This window comes from Grampus griseus, assembly GCF_964374135.1.
Source record: "Grampus griseus genome assembly, chromosome: 4".
NCBI lineage: Eukaryota > Metazoa > Chordata > Mammalia > Artiodactyla > Delphinidae > Grampus > Grampus griseus.
Genome location: NC_138997.1, coordinates 28,778,797 through 28,799,954, shown reverse-complemented (window position 1 = coordinate 28,799,954; position 21,158 = coordinate 28,778,797). Strand labels below are relative to the sequence as shown.

General features: G+C 42.4%; 1 protein-coding gene across 1 annotated transcript in view; it reads right to left on the bottom strand.

Moving 5' to 3' along the window:
* Nucleotides 1-19,686, bottom strand: part of DCLK2 (doublecortin like kinase 2) — a gene marked incomplete at both ends in the record, with an annotated part of 155,332 nt that extends 135,646 nt beyond the window's left edge. The window contains 2 exons of the mRNA XM_082653239.1: nucleotides 531-865; nucleotides 19,266-19,686. Coding sequence (XP_082509365.1) covers nucleotides 531-865; nucleotides 19,266-19,686 — 756 coding nt within the window. The remainder of the gene's footprint in view (nucleotides 1-530; nucleotides 866-19,265) is intronic.
* Nucleotides 19,687-21,158: the final 1,472 nt, after the last annotated feature.

Below are 21,158 nucleotides of genomic sequence, written 5' to 3'. Positions count from 1 at the left end.
TAGAGAACAGACTGTGGCTGCCAAGGGGGAGAAGGCTGGGGGAGGGATGGAGTGTGAGTATGGGGTTAGCAGATGTAAGCTTTTATATATAGAATGGATAAACAACAAGGTCCTACTATATAGCACAGAGAACTATATTCAATATCCTATGATAAACCATAATGGAAAAGCATATTTTTAAAAGTATATATATGTATAACTGAATCACTCTGTTGCACAGCAGTAATTAACACAACATTGTAAAGCAACTATACTTCAATTAAAAAAAAAAGAAGTTTACATTTCCCTTCCAATAGCCATAAGAAGTATATGATAGATTTCTCTACATTTACTTTTGAGATATTTGGGTAAAGAGGCAGGTAAGCCACTTACATTTTTCATGATAAAGGCCAACACACACAGGCCTCTCACAAGTAGGACTGCTAGAATAACTTCTAGGGAACTATGAAATTCATATTAACTATGTAACCACTGTGGTACGGGGAGAGTTTAAAAGTAAGACAGACAGTGTGGGGCTGGAAACATCCTACCTGCTTCCCGTCCAGCGTGCAGAGCCTCTTCACCACTCCTGAGTCCAGTTTAATGGCTTCGGTGATATCTGTTAAGACCTGTTCGAAGGAATGAGCAGTCTTCTTATTCAGAAGGATCCGCACTGCTTTTCTAGGCTTCACTCCACTTCGAATCACAGTCACTAATTTGGGTTTGATGAAATCTTTACTTTCCTTCACTTCACTCTTCACTGAGGAGGGGGCAGCCACGGCTCGGGTGGTCCCACCCTTGATGTTCACAGACCAGTTTGGATTAATGTTTTTGGTGTAATCAACTTTACGAAATGGTTCATTCGACGCGCACACGTAACTCTCACCTAAAAAGCAAAAATCAGTTTTATCAACGTGGTTATCCCCACCACAGGAGCGTTCTGTATGAAGCAAAAATGCTAGAAACCCATTAAGTGAATCCTCAACTTAACAGGTTTGGCATTCTACCCACACCCCTTTCTTTTCAATAGCATCTAAGTTGGTTGTGAGAGAACAGCATACATTAGAGTGAAATGCACTGGACGAAGAAACTAGAGATCTGGGTTTTATTCTGGTCAAATGTCACCCTGGATAGCGCAGCGTAAGGGATCTTAGTTTTCCAACCAGGGATAGAACCCGCGCCCTCGACAGTGAAAGTGCAGTGTCCTCACCACTGGACCACCAGGGAAGTCCCTGCACTTTCCTTCCCAACATCAGTATCTGTAAAGGGAAGTTGTTGAATCAGGTGAATTCTAAGGCACTCTCTACTTCCAAAAGTCCATTAACTAATTTAATTTTTAATGTCTCATTCTGGAAGAAATAACTATATCACAAAATAATACATTCTCATAAAGAAATAAAACTGTCTTCCTCTTCTTTCTGATTATAGATTTCAGCCCTAATCAAAGAAAAGTTACTACAAAATTCACATAGCTGACTAAATTCACATATTCAGTTATATGATCATTTACTCAATTAACGAAGCATTGCAAAAATGAAGGAAGAGTTTTGACAGCTCAAAGAAACATACCGAAAGCATTTTTTCCTTAATGGAAGAATATGAATTTAAAATAGTTTAAATAGACAAACTTTTCATCATCTACTTAAATGAGGAAGGATATTTAGTAGTTAAAATGATGTATTCATTATTCATGTAGCCTTCTGCTTAATTTTTACTAAGTAAAACATAAAAACTATAGTATTTTTCAATTGGTTAACTGATTCAATGTTCATTAATTTTAAGTTCCAAAACTTTATGTTGAAAAATCACACTTTTTCTCTCAGGAAACTCAGAAGTCACCCACTTCTTTTTAGTCTCAACTTTCTGGCATGCAAGATAAAAGGATTACACTCTAAAATTTTCTCCAAGGTATCTTCTAACTCAAAAAGAATTCATTATTTTTTCACACATGCAGTTTAATGGACTCATTTTTAATATATAGATTTGCCTACAGGGAGAGAATATGCAGACAAAAGCATTTAAGACTTTGGTTCCTTAGGCAGTTACAGCTCTTGCTGTTAAACAATAAATTCTTATTCTTTGTTAGACACTAGGCACCTACAAGACTGATTAGAAGCAATCAGTCTTCCCCCAACCAGAGTCATGCTACTGTAGGGATTCTTGTTTAAGATTTGTTACCCCCCCACCAACCTGTCACTTCGCCATTCCATCCATTCTGTTGAGGAACATCACTTCCTACTCAAACTCCTCAGCTAGAAACCTAGGCATCATTCCTCACCCTTCTGACTTCCCTACACACTGCATTCTGACATCAAGTTCTGTCCACTCTACCCTCTAAATATTTCTTAAAATGCCCCTCCCCTCTGCCCTCATCACCACCCACTTCCCACCTGGATCCATGTAAGAACCTTCTGTTTTCTACTCATTCCCCAGAGAGAGAACAAGTTTTCCAAATGATAGTGCATTCTATGTTACTGATATAGCTGAAAAAGTATATCCTAAAGTAATGAACCTTGATTCACGGATAAAATACCATACTGTGAGAGAATTTTTTAAACTCTTACCAATACATATTAAAACTGCACTCACCAAAACAAGGAAAGGATAAACATTTCACTTTAAAATTAGACTTAAAGATATAAATGTGTTATGTCTCTCTCTCTCTCTCTCTCTCTCTCTATATATATATATATATATATATCTCATACATGGATATATGAAAAATAAAGCAGTCCCTGAGGTCCGGAATTGATCTAACATTCACAGCTAGACCTCAATGTTACTATAACCTGATCTGACCTGTGGTCTTCTGTGGGATATCATCTCACAGAATATCTATATCAAATGAAGCCATTCTGGGACTATGATACAGTGACACAAAAATAAGGTCACTCAATGAGTGATTGCCACTTCGTTACCAACTATAGCTTTTTCCTAAATCTTGTCTGCTCTCACTGTAAATAGGATTTAATGAGATATTCAATCACAGAATTGTCCTTCCTCTGACAGCACCCAATACAGAATGAGTCCCTGCTTTCCTGGAACCAAAGCCCAATTTCTACGACAGCTCTCGCAGCTCTTACTGAGCTGCCCTGAGGTATCCTATAATGTCCATTCTTCCTTACTGCAATGAGTAGCAAACTCAACTTGTTCACCTCCAGGTATGTTCTGGGTGGTCTTTAGTTGAAGAGAACTGAGACACATACACACACACTCAGACATATTCATATTCTCCCTCTCTGTGTCTCTAAAAGCAGTTCTTTGACCATAAGACATTGGTGGGAAATCATTTTGTAAATAATGATCTCATGAATACTACACAGAAGAGGATTTGTGTTACAGAGAACAAACTAGTGGTTACCAGAGGGGAGGGGAGTCGGGAGAGGGGCAAAATAGGTGAAGAGGATTAAGAGTTACAAACTACTAGTTAGAAAATAAATAATTCACAGGAATGTAAGGTACAACAAAGGGAATATAGCCAATATTTTATAATAACTTTGTATGGTGTGCAATCTATAAAAATATCAAATCACTATGTTATATGCCTGAAACTAATACTGTTAGTCAACTATACTTCAATGAACTTTTTTTTTTTAAAAAAGAGGATCTGTTTTCTGTATAGAAAGAGGATGGACAGAAGCAGGAAGTGGTTATACACCTTTACTGTTTTCAAGCACAGTGCGGAATAGAAAGTCTTTCCACCTCCTTTGACTCTCTCCAGCGGCATGCCTATGGCTTCCTACCACTGACATCTGTTCAGAGACACTCTGCATTACTTCATATTTAGCAGGTTGACAAACCAATTGTCAACAGCTGTGTAATACAACCTGGGTACTTGTTAACCATTAACTTTCATCCTTACTCAACCAAATGAACGGCCTCCTATTTAAGAGGCAAGAGGCTACTAAAAGCTAGGAACTCCCCAATTCCTTGTTCTCTGAAAACCGTCATCCCTACAGATGTATTTCAGTCTGTGCCAATTTCCCCGCCTCTTCTCCCTTTTCAGTGACAAGGGTACCCTCCTCTTATTCAACGTTAAGTCTCTCGCAACATTTGGGTCCTTCCTGCTCCTCGTGCCGAGGTTTCAGGCACATTCTCCTTCTCTCCTCCATTTAACTACACAGGGCTTTATAGAGTATCTCCCACTGTGGCACACACAGATCTTACCCCTCTTCGTTCCTCGTCCCCCTCCACCTAAATGTGCTTTGGCTTCCATTCACTGCCCAGCTCCTCATCTGGTTTCTCCCACTTCCTCGCCCACAATCGGCTCTTAAGCCACTGCAGCATCACCTTTGCTCCCCAGGCTGAAACACCCTGATCCCAACCACTTCTCTCCTAACTGCCAAATGCCAAGCACTTCTTGTAATTTCCCTTGGCGCTTTCTGAGGGCACTGGACACCAGTCACAATTCTCGTCCTGCGGGGCCTTTTCCTCCTCAGCTTCCAGGACCTAATTTCTTTTGGCTTACCTCTTACTTCTTTGGTAGCCCCTTCTCGGTCTGCTTTTCAGGATCCCCTTCTCCCCTGCATCCACCTCATCCTCCTTAGACTCTCTGTGCGCAGACACATCCCACTGCTTCAGTCACCACCCGGACTCTGAGACATCTCCAGCCCAGTCCTTTCTTGAGTTCAAACCACTTCAAGAGCATCTCTACGAGATCATCTACAGCTGTCTCGTGTACCACAAGTCTAAAACTAACTTCACTCCCCATGACTGCCACCCAACCTCAAACACTTCTCTTCTGCAATTCCCCAACTTAACGAAATCACCACCTACACAGTCACCCAGGCAAAAACCAAAACTCCTTTCTCTCTTCTTTTTGCCCCATATTCAACAGATTTAGCAAAACTGTTGACTTGGTCTAAGCATCTCTGGAACCCAACCCTTCAACCCTGCTCCCTCTCTTTTCTCCCCAGATTAGAGTAGTTCATGAGGCCCCCTCATCCTCCACAGAGCTGTCAAGACAGTATGGTACTGGCACAAAAACGGAAATATAGATCAATGGAACAGGACAGAAAGCACAGAGATAAACCCACGCACATATGGTCACCTTATCTTTGATAAAGGAGGCAAGAATATACAGTGGAGAAAATAAGCGGTTCTGGGAAAACTGGACAGGTACATGTAAAAGTATGAAACCAGAACACTCCCTAACATCATACACAAAAATAAACTCAAAATGGATTAAAGACCTAAATGCAAAGCCAGACACTATCAAACTCTTAGAGGAAAACATAGGCAGAACACTCAATGACATAAATCACAGCAAGATCCTTTTTGACCCACTTCCTAGACAAATGGAAATAAAAACAAAAATAAACAAATGGGACCTAATGAAACTTAAAAGCTTTTACACAGCAAAGGAAACCATAAACAAGACCAAAAGACAACCCTCCGAATGGGAGAAAATATTTGCAAATGAAGCAAATGACAAAGGATTAATCTCCAAGATTTACAAGCAGCTCATGTAGCTCAATAACAAAAAAACAAACAACTCAATGCAAAAATGGGCAGAAGACCTAAACAGACATTTCTCCAAAGAAGATATACAGAGTGCCAACAAACACATGAAAGAATGCTCAACATCATTAATCATTAGAGAAATGCAAATCAAAACTACAATGAGACATCATCTCACACCAGTCAGAATGGCCATCATCAAAAAATCTAGAAACAATAAATGCTGGAGAGGGTGTGGAGAAAAGGGAACACTCTTGCACTGTTTGTGGGAATGTAAGTTGATACAGCCACTATGAAGAACAGTATGGAGGTTCCTTAAAAAACTAAAAACAGAACTACCATACGACCCAGCAATCCCACTACTGGGCATATACCCTGAGAAAACCATAATTCAAAAAGAGTCATATACCAAAATGTTCATTGCAGCACTATTTATAATAGCCAGGACATGGAAGCAACCTAAGTGTCCATCGACAGATGAATGGATAAAGAAGATGTGGCACATATATACAATGGAATATTACTCAGCCATAAAAAGGAATGAAACTGAGTTATTTGTAGTGAGGTGGATGGACCTAGAGTCTGTCATACAGAGTGAAGTAAGTAAGAAAGAGAAGTAAGTAAGTAAGAAAAAGAAAAACAAATACCGTATGCTAACACATATATATGGAATCTAAGAAAAAAAAAAAGGTCATGAAGAACCTAGGGGTAAGACGGTAATAAAGACACAGACCTACTAGAGAATGGACTTGAGGATATGGGGAGGGGGAAGGGTAAGCTGGGACAAAGTGAGAGAGTGGCATGGACATATATACACTACCAAACGTAAAATAGATAGCTAGTGGGAAGCAGCCGCATAGCACAGGGAGATCTGCTCCGTGGTTTGTGACCGCCTGGAGGGGTGGGATAGGGAGGGTGTGAGGGAGGGAGACGCAAGAGGGAAGAGATATGGGAACATATGTATATGTATAACTGATTCACTTTGTTATAAAGCAGAAACTAACACACCATTGTAAAGCAATTATACTCCAATAAAGATGTTAAAAAAATGTAAATCTGATATCTTTTGCCAGCGTCACTGCCTTTGGAATAAAGACCAAACTCTCCAGCATATTCACATACTTCCATCTCACCTCTCACCACTTTCCCACAGGCTCCTAAGTTAGTGTCGCACCAGTGTACTTGCCCTTTCCTTCCAAACTCGTCACACCCTCTTATTCTCATTCCTTCTTACATGCTTGAAATAGCCTTCCTCCTCCTCTCTCCTTACCTCTTTTTTTTTTTTTTTTTTTTTTTACTGACCAGTCAAGATTAATCGCCCCAGCTAAGGAGGTAAAGCAACAGGAACTTTGCTATATTGCTGGAACTTCCATGTACTTTAAATTGGTTCGATCACTTAGGGAAAACAGGTGGGCATTATCTAGTGATAGATAAGCTGACAATATATATGTTTCCACCCCAGGAAAATACCCTGGAGAAACTGCTGTATATGGGCACCAGAGTACACACACACACACACACACACACACACACACACACTCATAGAATGGGCTCAGTAGCCAAAGATGATAACCAATCCACATATCCATCAGCAAGAGAACAGACACACAGATTGTGGTATATTCATATAACGTACTACTACTATGCAGTAATGGAAATGAACAAGCCAGCTATACACAACACCTTGGATGAATTTTACAAATAATGGTGACCAAAAGAAACAAAAAAATAGAATGCAGTAGGATTTAATTTCTTTAAGTTCAAAACTGACAAAAGTAAAACTATACTGATTAGGGATGCCTTCATCAGTGGTAAAAATATAAAGAAAAGCAAGAGTCAGGCTACCGTAACTTGGGAAGGGTTGTAACTAGGAAGGGACACAGGGAGAGCTTCTCGGATGCTGGCAATACTCTCTTTCTTTCTTTTTTTTTGGGTAGGGAGCATGCCATGTGGCTTGTGGGATCTTAGTTCCCTGACCAGGGATTGAGCCCGGGCCCTAGCAGTGAAAGCGCAAAGTCCTAACCACAAGACAGCCAGGGAATTCCCAATACTCTGTTTCTTGATAGTAGTCACAAAGGTGTTCACTTCATAATAACTCACTGGGCTGTACGCGTATGTTTTATGAATTTTCTATAGATATGTTTCATAATTTTAAAAATTATGTCACTCTTGTGTTCACTTGTATCCTGAGGCTACAATACGTCAACTTCTCATAATCCTTTATTCTTTATCTGTCTCTTCCGGTGGTTCTTAGAGAAGAATTTTTTTTTCGTCAGGTGATTTTGTTGTAGAAGCACAGTTGCCCAGGCCTCACCACAGTTCAACTGAACCAGAATCACTGGAAGGTAGCACCAGAACCTGTGAGTAAGACTTCCTAACTTCACAGGTGACTCTGAACAAAATCTCTGGTTACAAACTACTGCCTGGACTGGAAGCTCCTTGAAAACACTGACTGACTGACTGTCCCCTTCTTCATGTTACCCACACCTAGCCCAGCACCAACAGCAGGCACTCAAAAGATGTTTGTCCAAGTCATGACAAAAATGCATATTTCCAAAACAAACTTGTACGTCTCACGGTTTGGATTTGCGTTACTTCTAGGTAAAACATTTGCACAGTGTAGGTGTTGACACCCAGTGACCGTGAGAGGCTCAGGTCAGGCTCCTGAGGACATCATGTGTGGTCTGAGACACTCTTAGGTCATTCTACCCCATCAAAGGGCAAACTAAGGCACAGAGGAAAACAAGCAGGCTGTGAGGGCTGCCTAGTACCTACCAAGTTCTTTTTTTCACTTCACACCATCAAAGCACCAAGAGTCCATGCACATTTTAGTCCAATAAATGCACTGTGTCTTTCAACCAATGGAACATGTGTGTGGGTGTCTATGGGTTTGTGTGTGTATTATATACAAAATATATTTTAATAGCTAAATCAAAATAGTCCCTTAACATTTAAAATGTCAATTTACTGTTAGAAATTACAAATAGCTAAACGTTTATTTACACAGTTGGAAGTTCCACAACAGAATGTTTTAGCCTACTTTTCTATCAGTTACTATGAAAGTCTCTTATCCACCTCTGTTAAAATACTTACATTAACTGCCTAAAACCACTAATTAGCTTGTAATTACAAACTATTTTTGACATTTACGGCAGAAAATCAGTTATACAAAATTTGGACATTGAGACTATACCTAACTCTTGGAGCAGAAGAAAGCACTGAACTTTATGGTGAAAAAGAAAACTTGTTTACAAGTCTAAAGTGCAAGGACTATTTGTAGAGACATGGATGGACCTAGAGACTGTCATACAGAGTGAAGTAAGTCAGAAAGAGAAAAACAAATATCGTATATTAACACATATATGTGGAATCTGAAAAAATTGGTATAGACTGTCTTTTTCCAAAGCAGAAATAGAGACACATACATAGAGAACAAACATATGGGATACCAAGGGGGAAAGGGGGGGTGGGATGAATTGGGAGACTGGGATTGACATATATATGATATTGACACTATGTATAAAATAGATAACTAATGAGAATCTACCGTATAGCACAGGGAACTCTACTCAATGCTCTGTGGTGACCTAAATGAGAAGGAAATCCAAAACAGAGGGGATATATGTATACGTATAGCTGATTCACTTTGCTGTATAGTATAAACTAACAATATTGTAAAGCAACTATACTTCAATAAAAAAAAAATAATAAAGTGTAAGGACTCATCAAGCTTAAGGAAAAGCCTCCCTACACACACACACACACACACACACACACACACACACACACACACACACACACAGATTTAAATATGGTAACAGAGGAAAGAAAAGAAAGTATGGCTGACACTTAAGGTCTAATATCTGCAAAAATCTTAAAAACCTAAATTCTTTCCCAACTTCCAAAATTGAGAAAGAAATTACTTCCAAAGTAATGTAACCAAGGAAAATAAATTTGGGTATGTTGCATCTACAAGATGGTTTGATGTCCTTAATGAAGTACAGCATCTGTGAGACTGTCCTATCGGGGAGACAATAATGTGAATACCTCCATCTAAAGCACATCAAGGACACATTCCCACACCCAGCTGGTTCAGAAGAATACAAGGTAAAGAAAAGACAGACTGATTACTATTCTGTTGTGGCAAACAGCTTATTGGGTTTTCTACCCAAACTGTACAGTGCGCAGAATTTAACCTTATGGGAACCAGCATGGTAACATAAAGTACACTGCTCTCACCTGGATGCTGTTCCCTTCTGTACTCATTTGGTTTATCTCTGGACCACTGCTGGCACATTCACAAAATGAATGTAACAGCCTTTCCTACAGGGAGGGGCTGAGGACACAAGATGAGCTCTTTCACCCCTAAGACCAGTGCCCCTTCAACACATCTGAAAGCAACAGGCTGAAAATGACTGTGATACCCTCCACGGAGAAAGGTGTGGAGACATTACACTGAACATCTGGATATGTAGGAAGAAGTATGTCCACAAATCCACGCTTCAGCATTGAAATTTGGGAGGAGTTAACTTAAGACCAAAGAAATTATGTAAAAGTAAAAACAAAAATGCTACTCACTAACCAAAAAGCCTTAAAGCTTACCCACTGAAAAAAAAAAATTCTATCTAATCTCCATTATTTGTCTTCTTGCTGCTCAAACCTGAGCCAACTGTATCCCACAATCTACAAGCATTCACCTTGGCAATTTTAATTCTGTCCTTTTTTTTCCTGGCTGCGCCGCGTGGCTTGCAGGATCTGTTCCCAGCCAGAGATAGAACTGAGGGCCATGGCAGTGAAAGCCCAGGATCCTAACCACTAGGCCACCAGGGAACTCCCAATTCTGTAGTTAATTTGATGATAAGACCTAAAATGTTTATATCATCTTATTCTGGAACATCTGAGTGTCTATTTCTAAATCAAGTGCAGCCAGGCCACTCCGTGCCCACAGCCTCAACTCCTTTGGCATCAAGTGGTGTAACTTTGCTGGGAGTTAATGAGGAAGAAGTGGACTTACTATATGTACAAGACATGCACAGAGAGTTAAGGCCAGAGGACATAATTTTACTCTGCGGGAATGAAGGCTTGTTAGCAGTGCAAAACTGACTCGTCACACGGCATTGTGAAATACAGCACAGCAAACTCAGCGTTCAGCACCATGGTCACACTGGGAACAGTTTAGTTTGAGCAAATAGCATCTGGAGCTTTATGTTGCTACTCTGCATTTTTATTGGTTATACAGTTTTGTTGGTTTCTAGGTTGTCTCGTTTGGGTTGTACTGGTGTGTAAGAGCTATATGCATAAGTACATCTACCTTTATAAATATTTAAGTGACAATGTATTTAAAGTAATTAAGGCAATGCTGGGCTTCTGCAACTTGGTTGTTAGATGTTTACATTGTTTTTCAATTTTAATTATCCCAAACCTTGCAAAAGTTTGAGAAACACTGCAATTTTAAGGATACTGAGAAAGAGATCTTCAAACCAAAATGTGCCCATCTTACACTTATTTGTAAGTAAACTGGGGCATAATGGATATAGGGTCAGTCCTTCAGTTGGCTCATCATCTGAGTAGAGGTAAAAACCTCCCTCAACAGAGTTCCCCCAGCTTCTGGAGATCTTTGCTTAAGACCTTCCTCCCTCACCGCCACCCCCCCAACCCTTTAAATCTCACTTTGAGTCTAAGAGGAAGACTTGGCTCCAGTTTTAAGCAAGTGACGATAGTGAGAATAGCTCAAAAAGATTCAGTGCAAGTGATGAAGGATTCAGAAACCAGATGTTTGTCAAAAAACAGTAGTGATGTTTAGGGGATGGGCAGAAGGGGGAAACCGTAAAGCATGACCACTGTCATAAAATGTCTGAAGGGCTGCCATGTTGCTCCACCTGGAGTCTTACGTAGCTCCAAACGGTGGCTCTAGAATTACGGGGGGAAGTTACAAGGATGCACATTTTGGTTTCAGATGCTGAGGACCACTCCCATTTATCGAAGAGACACTGCTCACCAGGACCCTGCTAAGTGTTACAAGGTTCATGTAGAACCTTCCAGCTATTGGCCTTGATCACTAAACTAAGAAGAGATGAGTTTAGGTCAGGCTATTTCTCAAGTTCGTTCTTTTGCAGAGGCTTGATGAAGAGTATAACCAGTAGTAAGTTTCCATAACTCCGTTTTCTTTTCCTGCTTCCTTAAGAGATGAGGTAGAATACTGTTAAAAGACCAAGATAATGGACAAGGATATTGGGGAAGAGAGCATCAATCACTGCCTTTCAGAAATAACGACATTGTTATTACATAAAAATTAACAAAGTAATCTGAGGTTTGTAAAACATACACAGTGGAGGAAGAAATAAATCAATGACAATTTAAAAACTTCTATTGTGATACATTTTGGTTGCAAGTGATTATAATTTAACCAACATATAAACAAATCGTAACATAGTAGGTCATAATTGTAGATTATTTTAGTTATGTTGAAACGTTAGTAAATGTTATAGTGTAATCAAAAGTACTAAAGTTGATCTCACAAATCAGTATTTTCCCATTCCTTGTCTTGAAGGTAGTAGCTTCTGACAAATTACAATATGGCTAGTCTACTGCTTCAGGCTGTAAGAGATATGGCAAACAGGGTAAAATAGCCTGGATTAGAGCAAAAATTATAGCATGTCAATGAATGAAACAGTATCTAAATTCTAGCCTTAAATTATATTTCCAACTCATAGAATTTAAAAAGTATTGTAGAGGGACTTCCCTGGTGGCACAGTGGTTAAGGATCCGCCTGCCAATGCAGGGGACACTGGTTCAAGCCCTGGTCCAGGAAGATCCCACGTGCCGTGGAGCAACTAAGCCCGTGCGCCACAACTACTGAGCCTGTGCTCTGGAGCCCGTGAGCCACAACTACTGAGCCCACGAGCCACAACTACTGAGCCCACATGCCACAACTACTGAGCCCACATGCCACATCTACTGAAGCCCGTGTGCCTAGAGCCTGTGCTCTGCAACAAGAAAAGCCACAATGAGAAGCCTGTGCACCGCAACGAAGAGTAGCCCCCGCTCTCCACGACTAGAGAAACCCTGCACACAGCAACGAAGACCCAATGCGGCCAAAAAAAAAAAGTATTGTACAATGCAGATTGTATTTAAACTATATGTGAAATAAATTTTCTAAAGACAATGCTTAAAATAAGAATGCTAAAAGATGAACGAAACTAAGTCTTAGCTAGGTCAGAGAACAAACTCAAAGCAGACGCTGAAAATATTAGGGGGCTTAGAATAGTCCTGGGATTTAAACATACATTCAAAATAAAGGTACAAAAATTTGATTATGAAAGATGTCCAAAGAGAAAAATCACGTCAGGCATCTCAGACACTAGTGAAATTGATAAATTGTTAACATACAAATATACTGCATCTCTTTTTTCTTGAATAAAAACTTATTTCAAAACTGAAATATGAAGGGGCAAGGAATATTTGCCTTTTGCATGACCTTATTTGACCTCTGCAAATCTAGCCAACTGTCCAGCTGGCTGTCTTAACTAAGAAAGATTTTTTAAAAACCAATATCCACCTATTCCCACCTATCAGAATACCTTATATATGGCACAAAAGTAAAATTAATCGTCAAACATCAAGTGCCAGAAGTATTTATTGTTAGGATAAATGAATTAACAAAATGACCATGGTCTCAGCCCTCAATGGGCCTGTAAATAATTTTCCCTTTCCTGAGAAGATTCTATGGGGAAGAGCCTCCTATAGGTTATTGAGGGTTTAAGAACTCCATCTAAACCCAGGTAACCACATTCAATCACAAAACCTGGCCAACTTTTAGAGACACGGAGCCAGACAGATCATTTCTCTTTCCCACTTCCAGAAGCATTTCCCAAGATCACTGAACTTTAAAGGGGAAGCAGCCTTAGCAATTACCTAACCTTCCTCATTTTGCAGATAAGGAAACCAAAGTCAAGCAAGACAACTCTGCAGAATTTGAATGCACAGACCCTACTATGCCGGTGTATAGGATAATGTATGGTTCATTTCAGGAACCATACACAAAACATCCTAAAACTGTCTTTACATCTGCAGTGACTGAGGAACTACCACCATCTTCATTTTCCAAATATAAATAACTAACAGGTTTGGCTGCAGCGGTGATGCAGCTCTAGACTGCTGATACATGACCTATGCACACTTCAGGGGTCAGAATGGACCCCATCTCACAGGTGGTAGAACATAGCAGTTAAGAATACAGAAGTTGAAAGGCCAAGGAGAAAGGCCTCAGGTTCCAGCCCCACTTCTTCTGACTGGTACAAGGGGACAATTTCTCTATCCTCTGAGTCTCAGTCTCCCCAGCTGCAAAATGGGGAAGACAATGCAGCCATATTCCAAAAGGGATAACAAGGGTGAGATAAAACACAAAGTATCTCACATAATGATTGCATATAAAACATCTAAAAAATGGTAGCAATGTTGAGAAGAATAGGATCCCTAATCCTTAGGGTAATGGTTTACTTTATCAATAGAAGAGACAAAAACAGAAGTGGTAGGAGCATGGGCGAGTAGGGATGAGAAGAGACCTAGCCAGGCAGTATAGACCCAGAGAAACTCCCCTGGCCCTCTCTACAATGAAGAAAGCAGTTTGACAATCACTAGTCAAGGGAATATCTAGTTTCCCTTATTTCATATGACAGGGCCATAAAATGTCCATTTCCATAGTTTAAAACCTCATGAAATAGTGATCTTTTCTTATAACTACCAGTGTATCATTCTGTCTGACCCTCATCTCATAAATGCTCTCCCAAGTATTTCCCTTCTTCCCCCAACCCTTTAGAATTCTTTATTCTGCAAATGAAAATTTCTCTTCCCATTACCTCTGGAAAGAGCTTATTATGCAGCTGCGTTATAGCAGACCTGAGTTCCCCGGTTTTGAGGAAATGAGAAGAAGAAAACAATCAGATTTATAGAAGCAAGTACTGAGGAAGAGTCATTCTCTCCACAGCGATGAGTCAGCAGAGCATCTCTGATTTATCTGGACTATAATCCAATTTTTCAAAATACATATTTTCACAAATACATAGAAACAACCTTATTCAAACTTAATTCATACAAAACTTCCCTTGACAATCAAGAGACTTAGAGGTAAAGTCATTTCCTGGTTTATTTATTTAATGAACTTATTGTGTCCAAGATCCCTAACCTCACGGCATGCTTAGTCTAGCGCAAAAAACAGACCCAATATACCCGTAATTATAAAGGTAAGTGTTACAATAGAGGAAAGGAAAAATGCTGTGAGTAAGCAAATGGCAGAGTTCTAAGCCTGACCTCAGGCCTTGGTTCCAACATCTGTTCCTCGGGCAATCCTTTTCCATTGTCCTGGCCAGTGTGGTCCTCCTGCCCCAGCTCATTACCACTTCACTTACAGCCCTGCAGCTGGAACCATCGTGTGTGTGTGTGTGTGTGTGTGTGTGTGTGTGTGTGTGTGTGTGTGCGTGTGTGTGTGTGTGTGTGCATTCACTCTCTCTCTCCCTCTAGAATGTGAGCGTTCTAGAACTGTACCCCCAGCACCTGAAACAACAACTATGCTCTCAATCGACAACAGTTTGAGACCAATGCCCCTGAGGTCTGGGAAGAGATTTCATAGAAAGATGATATTTGAAGAGGGTCTTGGATCTAGGAGGATCTAGGAGTCTGCCAGGTAGAGAAGGTTTTGCAGACTGATGATTCAATGTTAAACTGCTATGTCCAATCATCATGCTTGCCTTATATAAATGTGTACTGCTTTTGACTACTATGTGCAGATACCTTACATCTCACGGGTTTATGTTGCCTTCCTCACTGTAACACGTGCCAAGAGCTCAGTTTCTATTATTACTCTAAAAATCTATCATTCAAGGGGATAAAACCTATAGTCTGAGTTCTTATGCATTTTTACTTAAATGTTAACTTAATTTTTACTTAAATGTAAACTCATTTTTACTTAAATATAACTGTCACCATATTTTGGTTTAACACCTTCAAAGAGATTGAATAACCAAAGAGATTCAATAAACTAGGCTTAGTAGGAGAATCTCAAAAACTTCAAATGCTTGATTTTCTTAGAACTTTATTTTTCTTAAATTCAAGTTAATTCAAACTAATTTTCAAGTTAACTTAATGGAAGTTTTCAAGTTAACTTAATGGAAGAATGGAAGTGTCACCTGTCAAAATAATCAAAATTCTCTCACATGCCAAAAAATCCAATCAGTTTATTTATTGGTGACTGAGGAGTAAACTGACATATTACTTTGGAATGAAAGAGGCAGACACGGGTAGCTCTTAATTTTTTGGCTCCTGTCAAAACACTTCATCAGAGCCATATACCCACTCCCTGCTGTGTAGGACATTTGCAGCTTTGTCGATTTTCCGGAAGATAGGTTCTGGGTAGGGAAAGGCAGCCCAGGCCATCAGACACTCAATGAATAACCACTTAGGCAGGGGAAGGGTATATACTTTTAGACCAGAAAGGATCTAACTTAGGTGATCTGCCAACCTCTCTTTCAACAGAAAAGGTCACTAAGGCTGAGAACAGAGGTGAATTTTTCTCAAATCCACAGAACCTAGGGACCCCAACTTGGTCACGCATTGTTTCTACCGTCCTTGGGCATCTCTCTTTGGGACATCAAAATAATTATAGCTTAAATGTTCTGAAGAAGAGAACACTCACGGAAAAAAAAAAAACTGAGACCAAGAGTTCTGACTGAGAACTTAGGAAGGTACCATCCAGACATCTTCAGCTGTCTATCAGAGATGTGACACGGTTGGCTGGCTCATGGCTTCAGACATCTCAACCTGATTTTCCCAGTACTGACCGTTACGACTCACAGTCCTCCTTTGAGAGAAGGTCCCCACCCAGTTGTAAAGACTAAACAGGATTACAGGGACGCACAGCACTAACTCATTGAAATTAATGCAGCAAGGGGAGCTAAAACAATAGGGCTCAAAATGCCTGCTGGTTTAGTGTAGCGCAGGAGTACCAGCCTGCCTACACCTGAACAGTTTTTGGTCTCCAGAGACTCTCAAGGGCAGAAGAAAAAAATCTGGGCCATGCAAATTTCTTTTGTCATCTGAGTTCAAAGGGACTGAGGCTCTGAGTGAGTGTTCATGCCTAGCTATCTTGAGTCATCACTTTCTATTCTCCACTGAAAACATTTTAGGAAAACAACGTTTTGGGAAAAACAGTTTCTCCTAAACTACAAATTTCATGGAATGGAAGAGGCAAATGAGAGATCAGCTGAACATAATGGTGTAAAAAATACTATCAGAATCTTTATTAAAAATGATGAACTAAGATGAAACAGTCAATTTTGACAACATGGGAAATACCACAGACTTATTTTTACTGATGCAAAGAATAACTTCACAGGTAGCTGGTTAGTTCTTCTGCATGATAAATCTGAACATTCGAGTACACAATTTTAACTAAAAGTTGAAACTATTTAAATTCTTGAATAGTTGATAGTAAACATTGATGGTTCTTTTCTTAAAAACCGCCTAGAAACAGGGTATTCCACTCATTTTGTGGGAAATTCAAGACTTAGACAAAGATCTATTGTCAGACAGAATGCCACTATGACAAAAGAAGTGCTCAAATTTTCTTCTTTTGCAGTATTTGTAGTATATTTAATAAAATGTAATTTTATTATGTTTGAAACAAGTGGGCAATTGGCTATACTAGGGAAACATTTCCATGGTGCAAATATTTGTGTTCTATCATTATTTTTCATATTGTGGTGTAATTTGGACTCTACATATGCTTATGGTTCCCCCTCCTCCACCAATCAGTGAATGAATGATTCAAAGGATATTTATCAACCTTCAATTTATAGTTGAACCTACAGTTTGAGAATCAGACTCAGTGGACAATGCACCACTTGGGCAATAACAAACTCAATGTACAATATGTGCTCTCACTTAATATGCATAATGGACACCTTGACCATCTTCCCTAGGATCATGTTCACCTCTGGAGTACATTCATTTCATGTAGCAAATACACTGTTAAAATTACTTCTGAGAAGGATATTAAAACTACTGTCCCTCCTCAGACCACACCAGGCACAGTATCCCAAGGGCATGTGAGTAATGAGTGTTTAAGTAAAAGAGGCATTGCCTTGATTCTTCCACAGGGCTACTAATCTAGCTTTGGGTCAATCAGAAAATTCATTACTCAGTTTTGAAATATCTAGGCAAATGTAGCTTTTAAGTATGTAACAGGATAAAGCAATAAAGCCCTTTTAACAATGTATCTTCATTTTATTTATACTCCTCTGGTTGTCATCTCCTTCTCCGGAAGCCTTTAAAACCAAAACACTCAAGTGAGCAGGAGAATTTGTGAAGTCTCTCTCTGTCTCTCTGTCTCTCTTTGTGTCTCTCTCTGTGTCTCTCTCTGTCTCTCTCTCTCTCTCTCTCTCTCTCTCTCTCTCTCTCTCTCTCGACAACTTAGTTTTGGCTGGGTCCTCATCTAGCCAGGGCAGGGAAGACTTTTGGTAACAGTGACTAAATAGAATCTCAACCACTTTCAGGACTCCGCAGTGTGGCTACATCAATTTATTAAAAGTGAATTGTAGATGAAAGGCCATATACTGCAGGTCCTGTATGACAAGGCATGTTGCTTAAGCTTCTCCATGTGTAAAATGGACAGTGTCTTCAGAACATAAGAACATGATGTGCTAATATAAGAAAAATAGTTGGCTTCAAGTTCAGTTTCCTTCCCCTGCCAAGCCAACATTGCTATGACTACCATAGCAATATGTGCCATTTGCATTAAGAAAGATGCATGAGAGCAGACTGTATATAAACACACAGTCAGCACATACTTGGGTTCTGTCTGATCTTTATGGGTGGTGTTTACGTCTGGATATAGGTTCTTAACTACTAGTAATGCTTTCTCTCCCTGAAGTGAAAGAAGAGTAAATACTGCAGGAATTCAAGGATGACACAACATACAGCCAAGCAGTCCCTTCGAGTCAAGCACGGTTGACACCCTAGGCCTAATTTATAAGGGGCCCCAACTGCTGATTCCAATGGACTTTGTCACCCTAACTAGCTACTTTCAGTAGGGGAGGATGCAGGAGAGATTGACCTTGATTCACCTCAGTATCAACCAAACGTGGAAAACCCTTTAGCACAACGGTTCTCAATCTCTGCAGCACATTCAAATCTCCTGAGGAGCTTTGAAAACTCCAGATGCCCCGACCACAGGCCAAACCAATTACATCCAAGTATCCGGGGATGGGACCCAGGCACCCATATTTCTTAAAGTCCCCAGTGATCCAAGATGCAACCAAGGTTGAGAACGACTGTCTTGGATCGCCCCTCCTGACCTCATGGAACTTCTGCTGCAAGGCAAACCAGGAAAGCCAACCTAGAGTGTTTCACAACCACGGCTTCTGAGTAAAGCAGGTGCAACAGGGTCCTGAACACTGAAACACAGGTGCCGGCACTGAGCTCCACACAGGGGGCTGAACAGACAGCTTATGAGCTAGAGGGTTACCCAGATCCTCACGTGAGACTTTGCACTTCAAAAAAGCAAAAAACAAAAGCAAGTCCGCCAATCTTAAGAGATGTCACCAAATCCCCTTAGGATTTCTTTCTTTCTTTTCTAAAGCAAATCTTTTGGGAAGGACAGTCAAAGTATATGTGGAGGCGCCCCACCCATAGAGCCTGCGGAAAAGAAGACAGAGCCGCACAACTCCTGCGGCCGCCTAGAAAACCCCCCGCAGGCTCCCCCAGCGCCGGGAGAGCGCGTGCACCTGTCGGCACGCGGGGCCGCACCTGCCGCGCCGGGCCTTCCCTCCTACCTTCCAGCAGCTCATCCAGGCTGGTGACCTTCCGGCTGCCGTCGATGGTGTAGATGGTGCGGACACCCTGGGGCAGGTTCACGTTGTCCGACAGGGAGCGGGTGAGCTCCATAAGCAGCGCATCGAAGGACCGGAAGCGGTCGCTGGAGATGGCAAACACCAGGCCCTTGAAGTAGCGGTCCCCATTCCGGTAGAAGCGCGCCTTCTTGGCCTTCTTCTCCGAGCTCAGGGCCTGCAGGGTCCGCGTACGGTAGAAGCTGCAGTGGGCACTGTGCGCCGGGCTGGGGATGAGCCCGTTCCCCTTGGGGCCGGAGCTGCTGCTGCCCCCCGAGGAGCTGGGCGCCCCTCTCCGCGACCCCGGCCGCGGCCTTTTGTCCCGTTCCTCAAAGTGTTCCAGCTCGATACTCCTGGTGCTGGCCATCACGGCTGCTCCAGGGGCGCCCCCACGAAACACGTCCCAGCCAAAGCCTGCAGGTAGCCCAGGGTCAAGGCGAGCACCGGCTCAGGGACGTCTAACTGCGAGCAGCCTCAGAGCGCCGGGACACCCAGCTTTGGCATCCCGCCCTCTCCTCGCAGGTGGAGCCGCGGAGGCGCCGGCCGGCCCGCGCCCCCCTAAAAGTGGCCGCAGCGCCGAGCTGCCCAGCTCATTGTCCGGCGCGCCTCGCTCTGTCCCTCCCGCTCGCCGGGAGCCCCACGCCCCCCCAGGCGCCTCCTCCACCCGGCCACGCCTCACAACTCCCTCCCGGGAGCCCGCCGGCCGCCGCCAAGTTGGGCCGCCCGAAGCTCGCCCCGGACCCGCGGGCGCGCACAAAGCTCGGGCGCCCGCCGCGGCTCGCGTCCGCCCGCCGCTCCCGGGAGATCCGAGGGGAAGGAAGGAAGGGAGGGGGAGGGGCCGCGAGCGTGGGAGAGGCGCCGCTGGGGCGTCGGCCCGGCTCCGGCCCCGGCCCGCTCACGCGCCCGGCCCGAGGCCCGGAATGCCGCGCCGCCGCCTCGCTCGCCTCCAGGACCTGCCCGAGGGGCGGCGCGCGCTGGCTGGGGCCGAGAGCACGGTGCAGGCCAGTCCCTCCCGGAGTCTGGCCCTAGCGGGAAATAACGCAGCCCGCCTCCCCCGCAGCCGGCCAGCCCGGCCCACCCGCGAGCATCCGCCCCCGGGCCCGACCGCACCGCCTGCCCAGCCCGCTGTCAGGGCTGGAGGGGGCTTCTTGCTCCCCGAGGGATGCCAAACCCCGGAGGGAGAGAGGTGGGAGAGGAGGCTCTACAGCGCGAGAAGATCGGCCCCTCCAGGGTCCTAGGCGGCCCCGCCCGCCTGACAGCCCCAACCCCGCTCCGCGCGCTGATGGGCGCAGCCGCGGCGCGCGCTCCTTCGCCTGGGAAACGGAACCGCGCAGGTCAAAAAAACTACAAAGGAAGGAGATTCAAGGGCAGGGATCACATCCCTTAGCCAGCCTCCAAATGAGGAGCCGAGGCTAAACTAGGGCAGGACCCTGAAACATGGCATTGAATTGGGGCACACTATTTATTTTTTAAAAGGAAATCTGGAGCTTTATTTAAAAATCCTTTGATAAAACAATTTCCGTTGCAGATTCGCTAACATGGTTCGTTCAGTAACTTTGAATGTGTATGATCGGAAGTTATTGTTTTTTGAGGAATTTACTTAATTAACAAATATTTATTAAAGCATGCAATGTGCCAGGCATTGTCTCCGTCTCTGGGGATGCATTCGTAAACAGAAAATCCCTGCACCCCACCCCCCTTACATTCAAGTGATGTTTATTGTTGTCAGTTTGAGCTTCTCATTAAGTAATAGGTCTAACCTTTGTAAGCACCCATCATACTCGAAGTCTTAATTTAGTAGTGCCTGGTCAACAGTAAAAGCATATTCCCCAAAGGCTT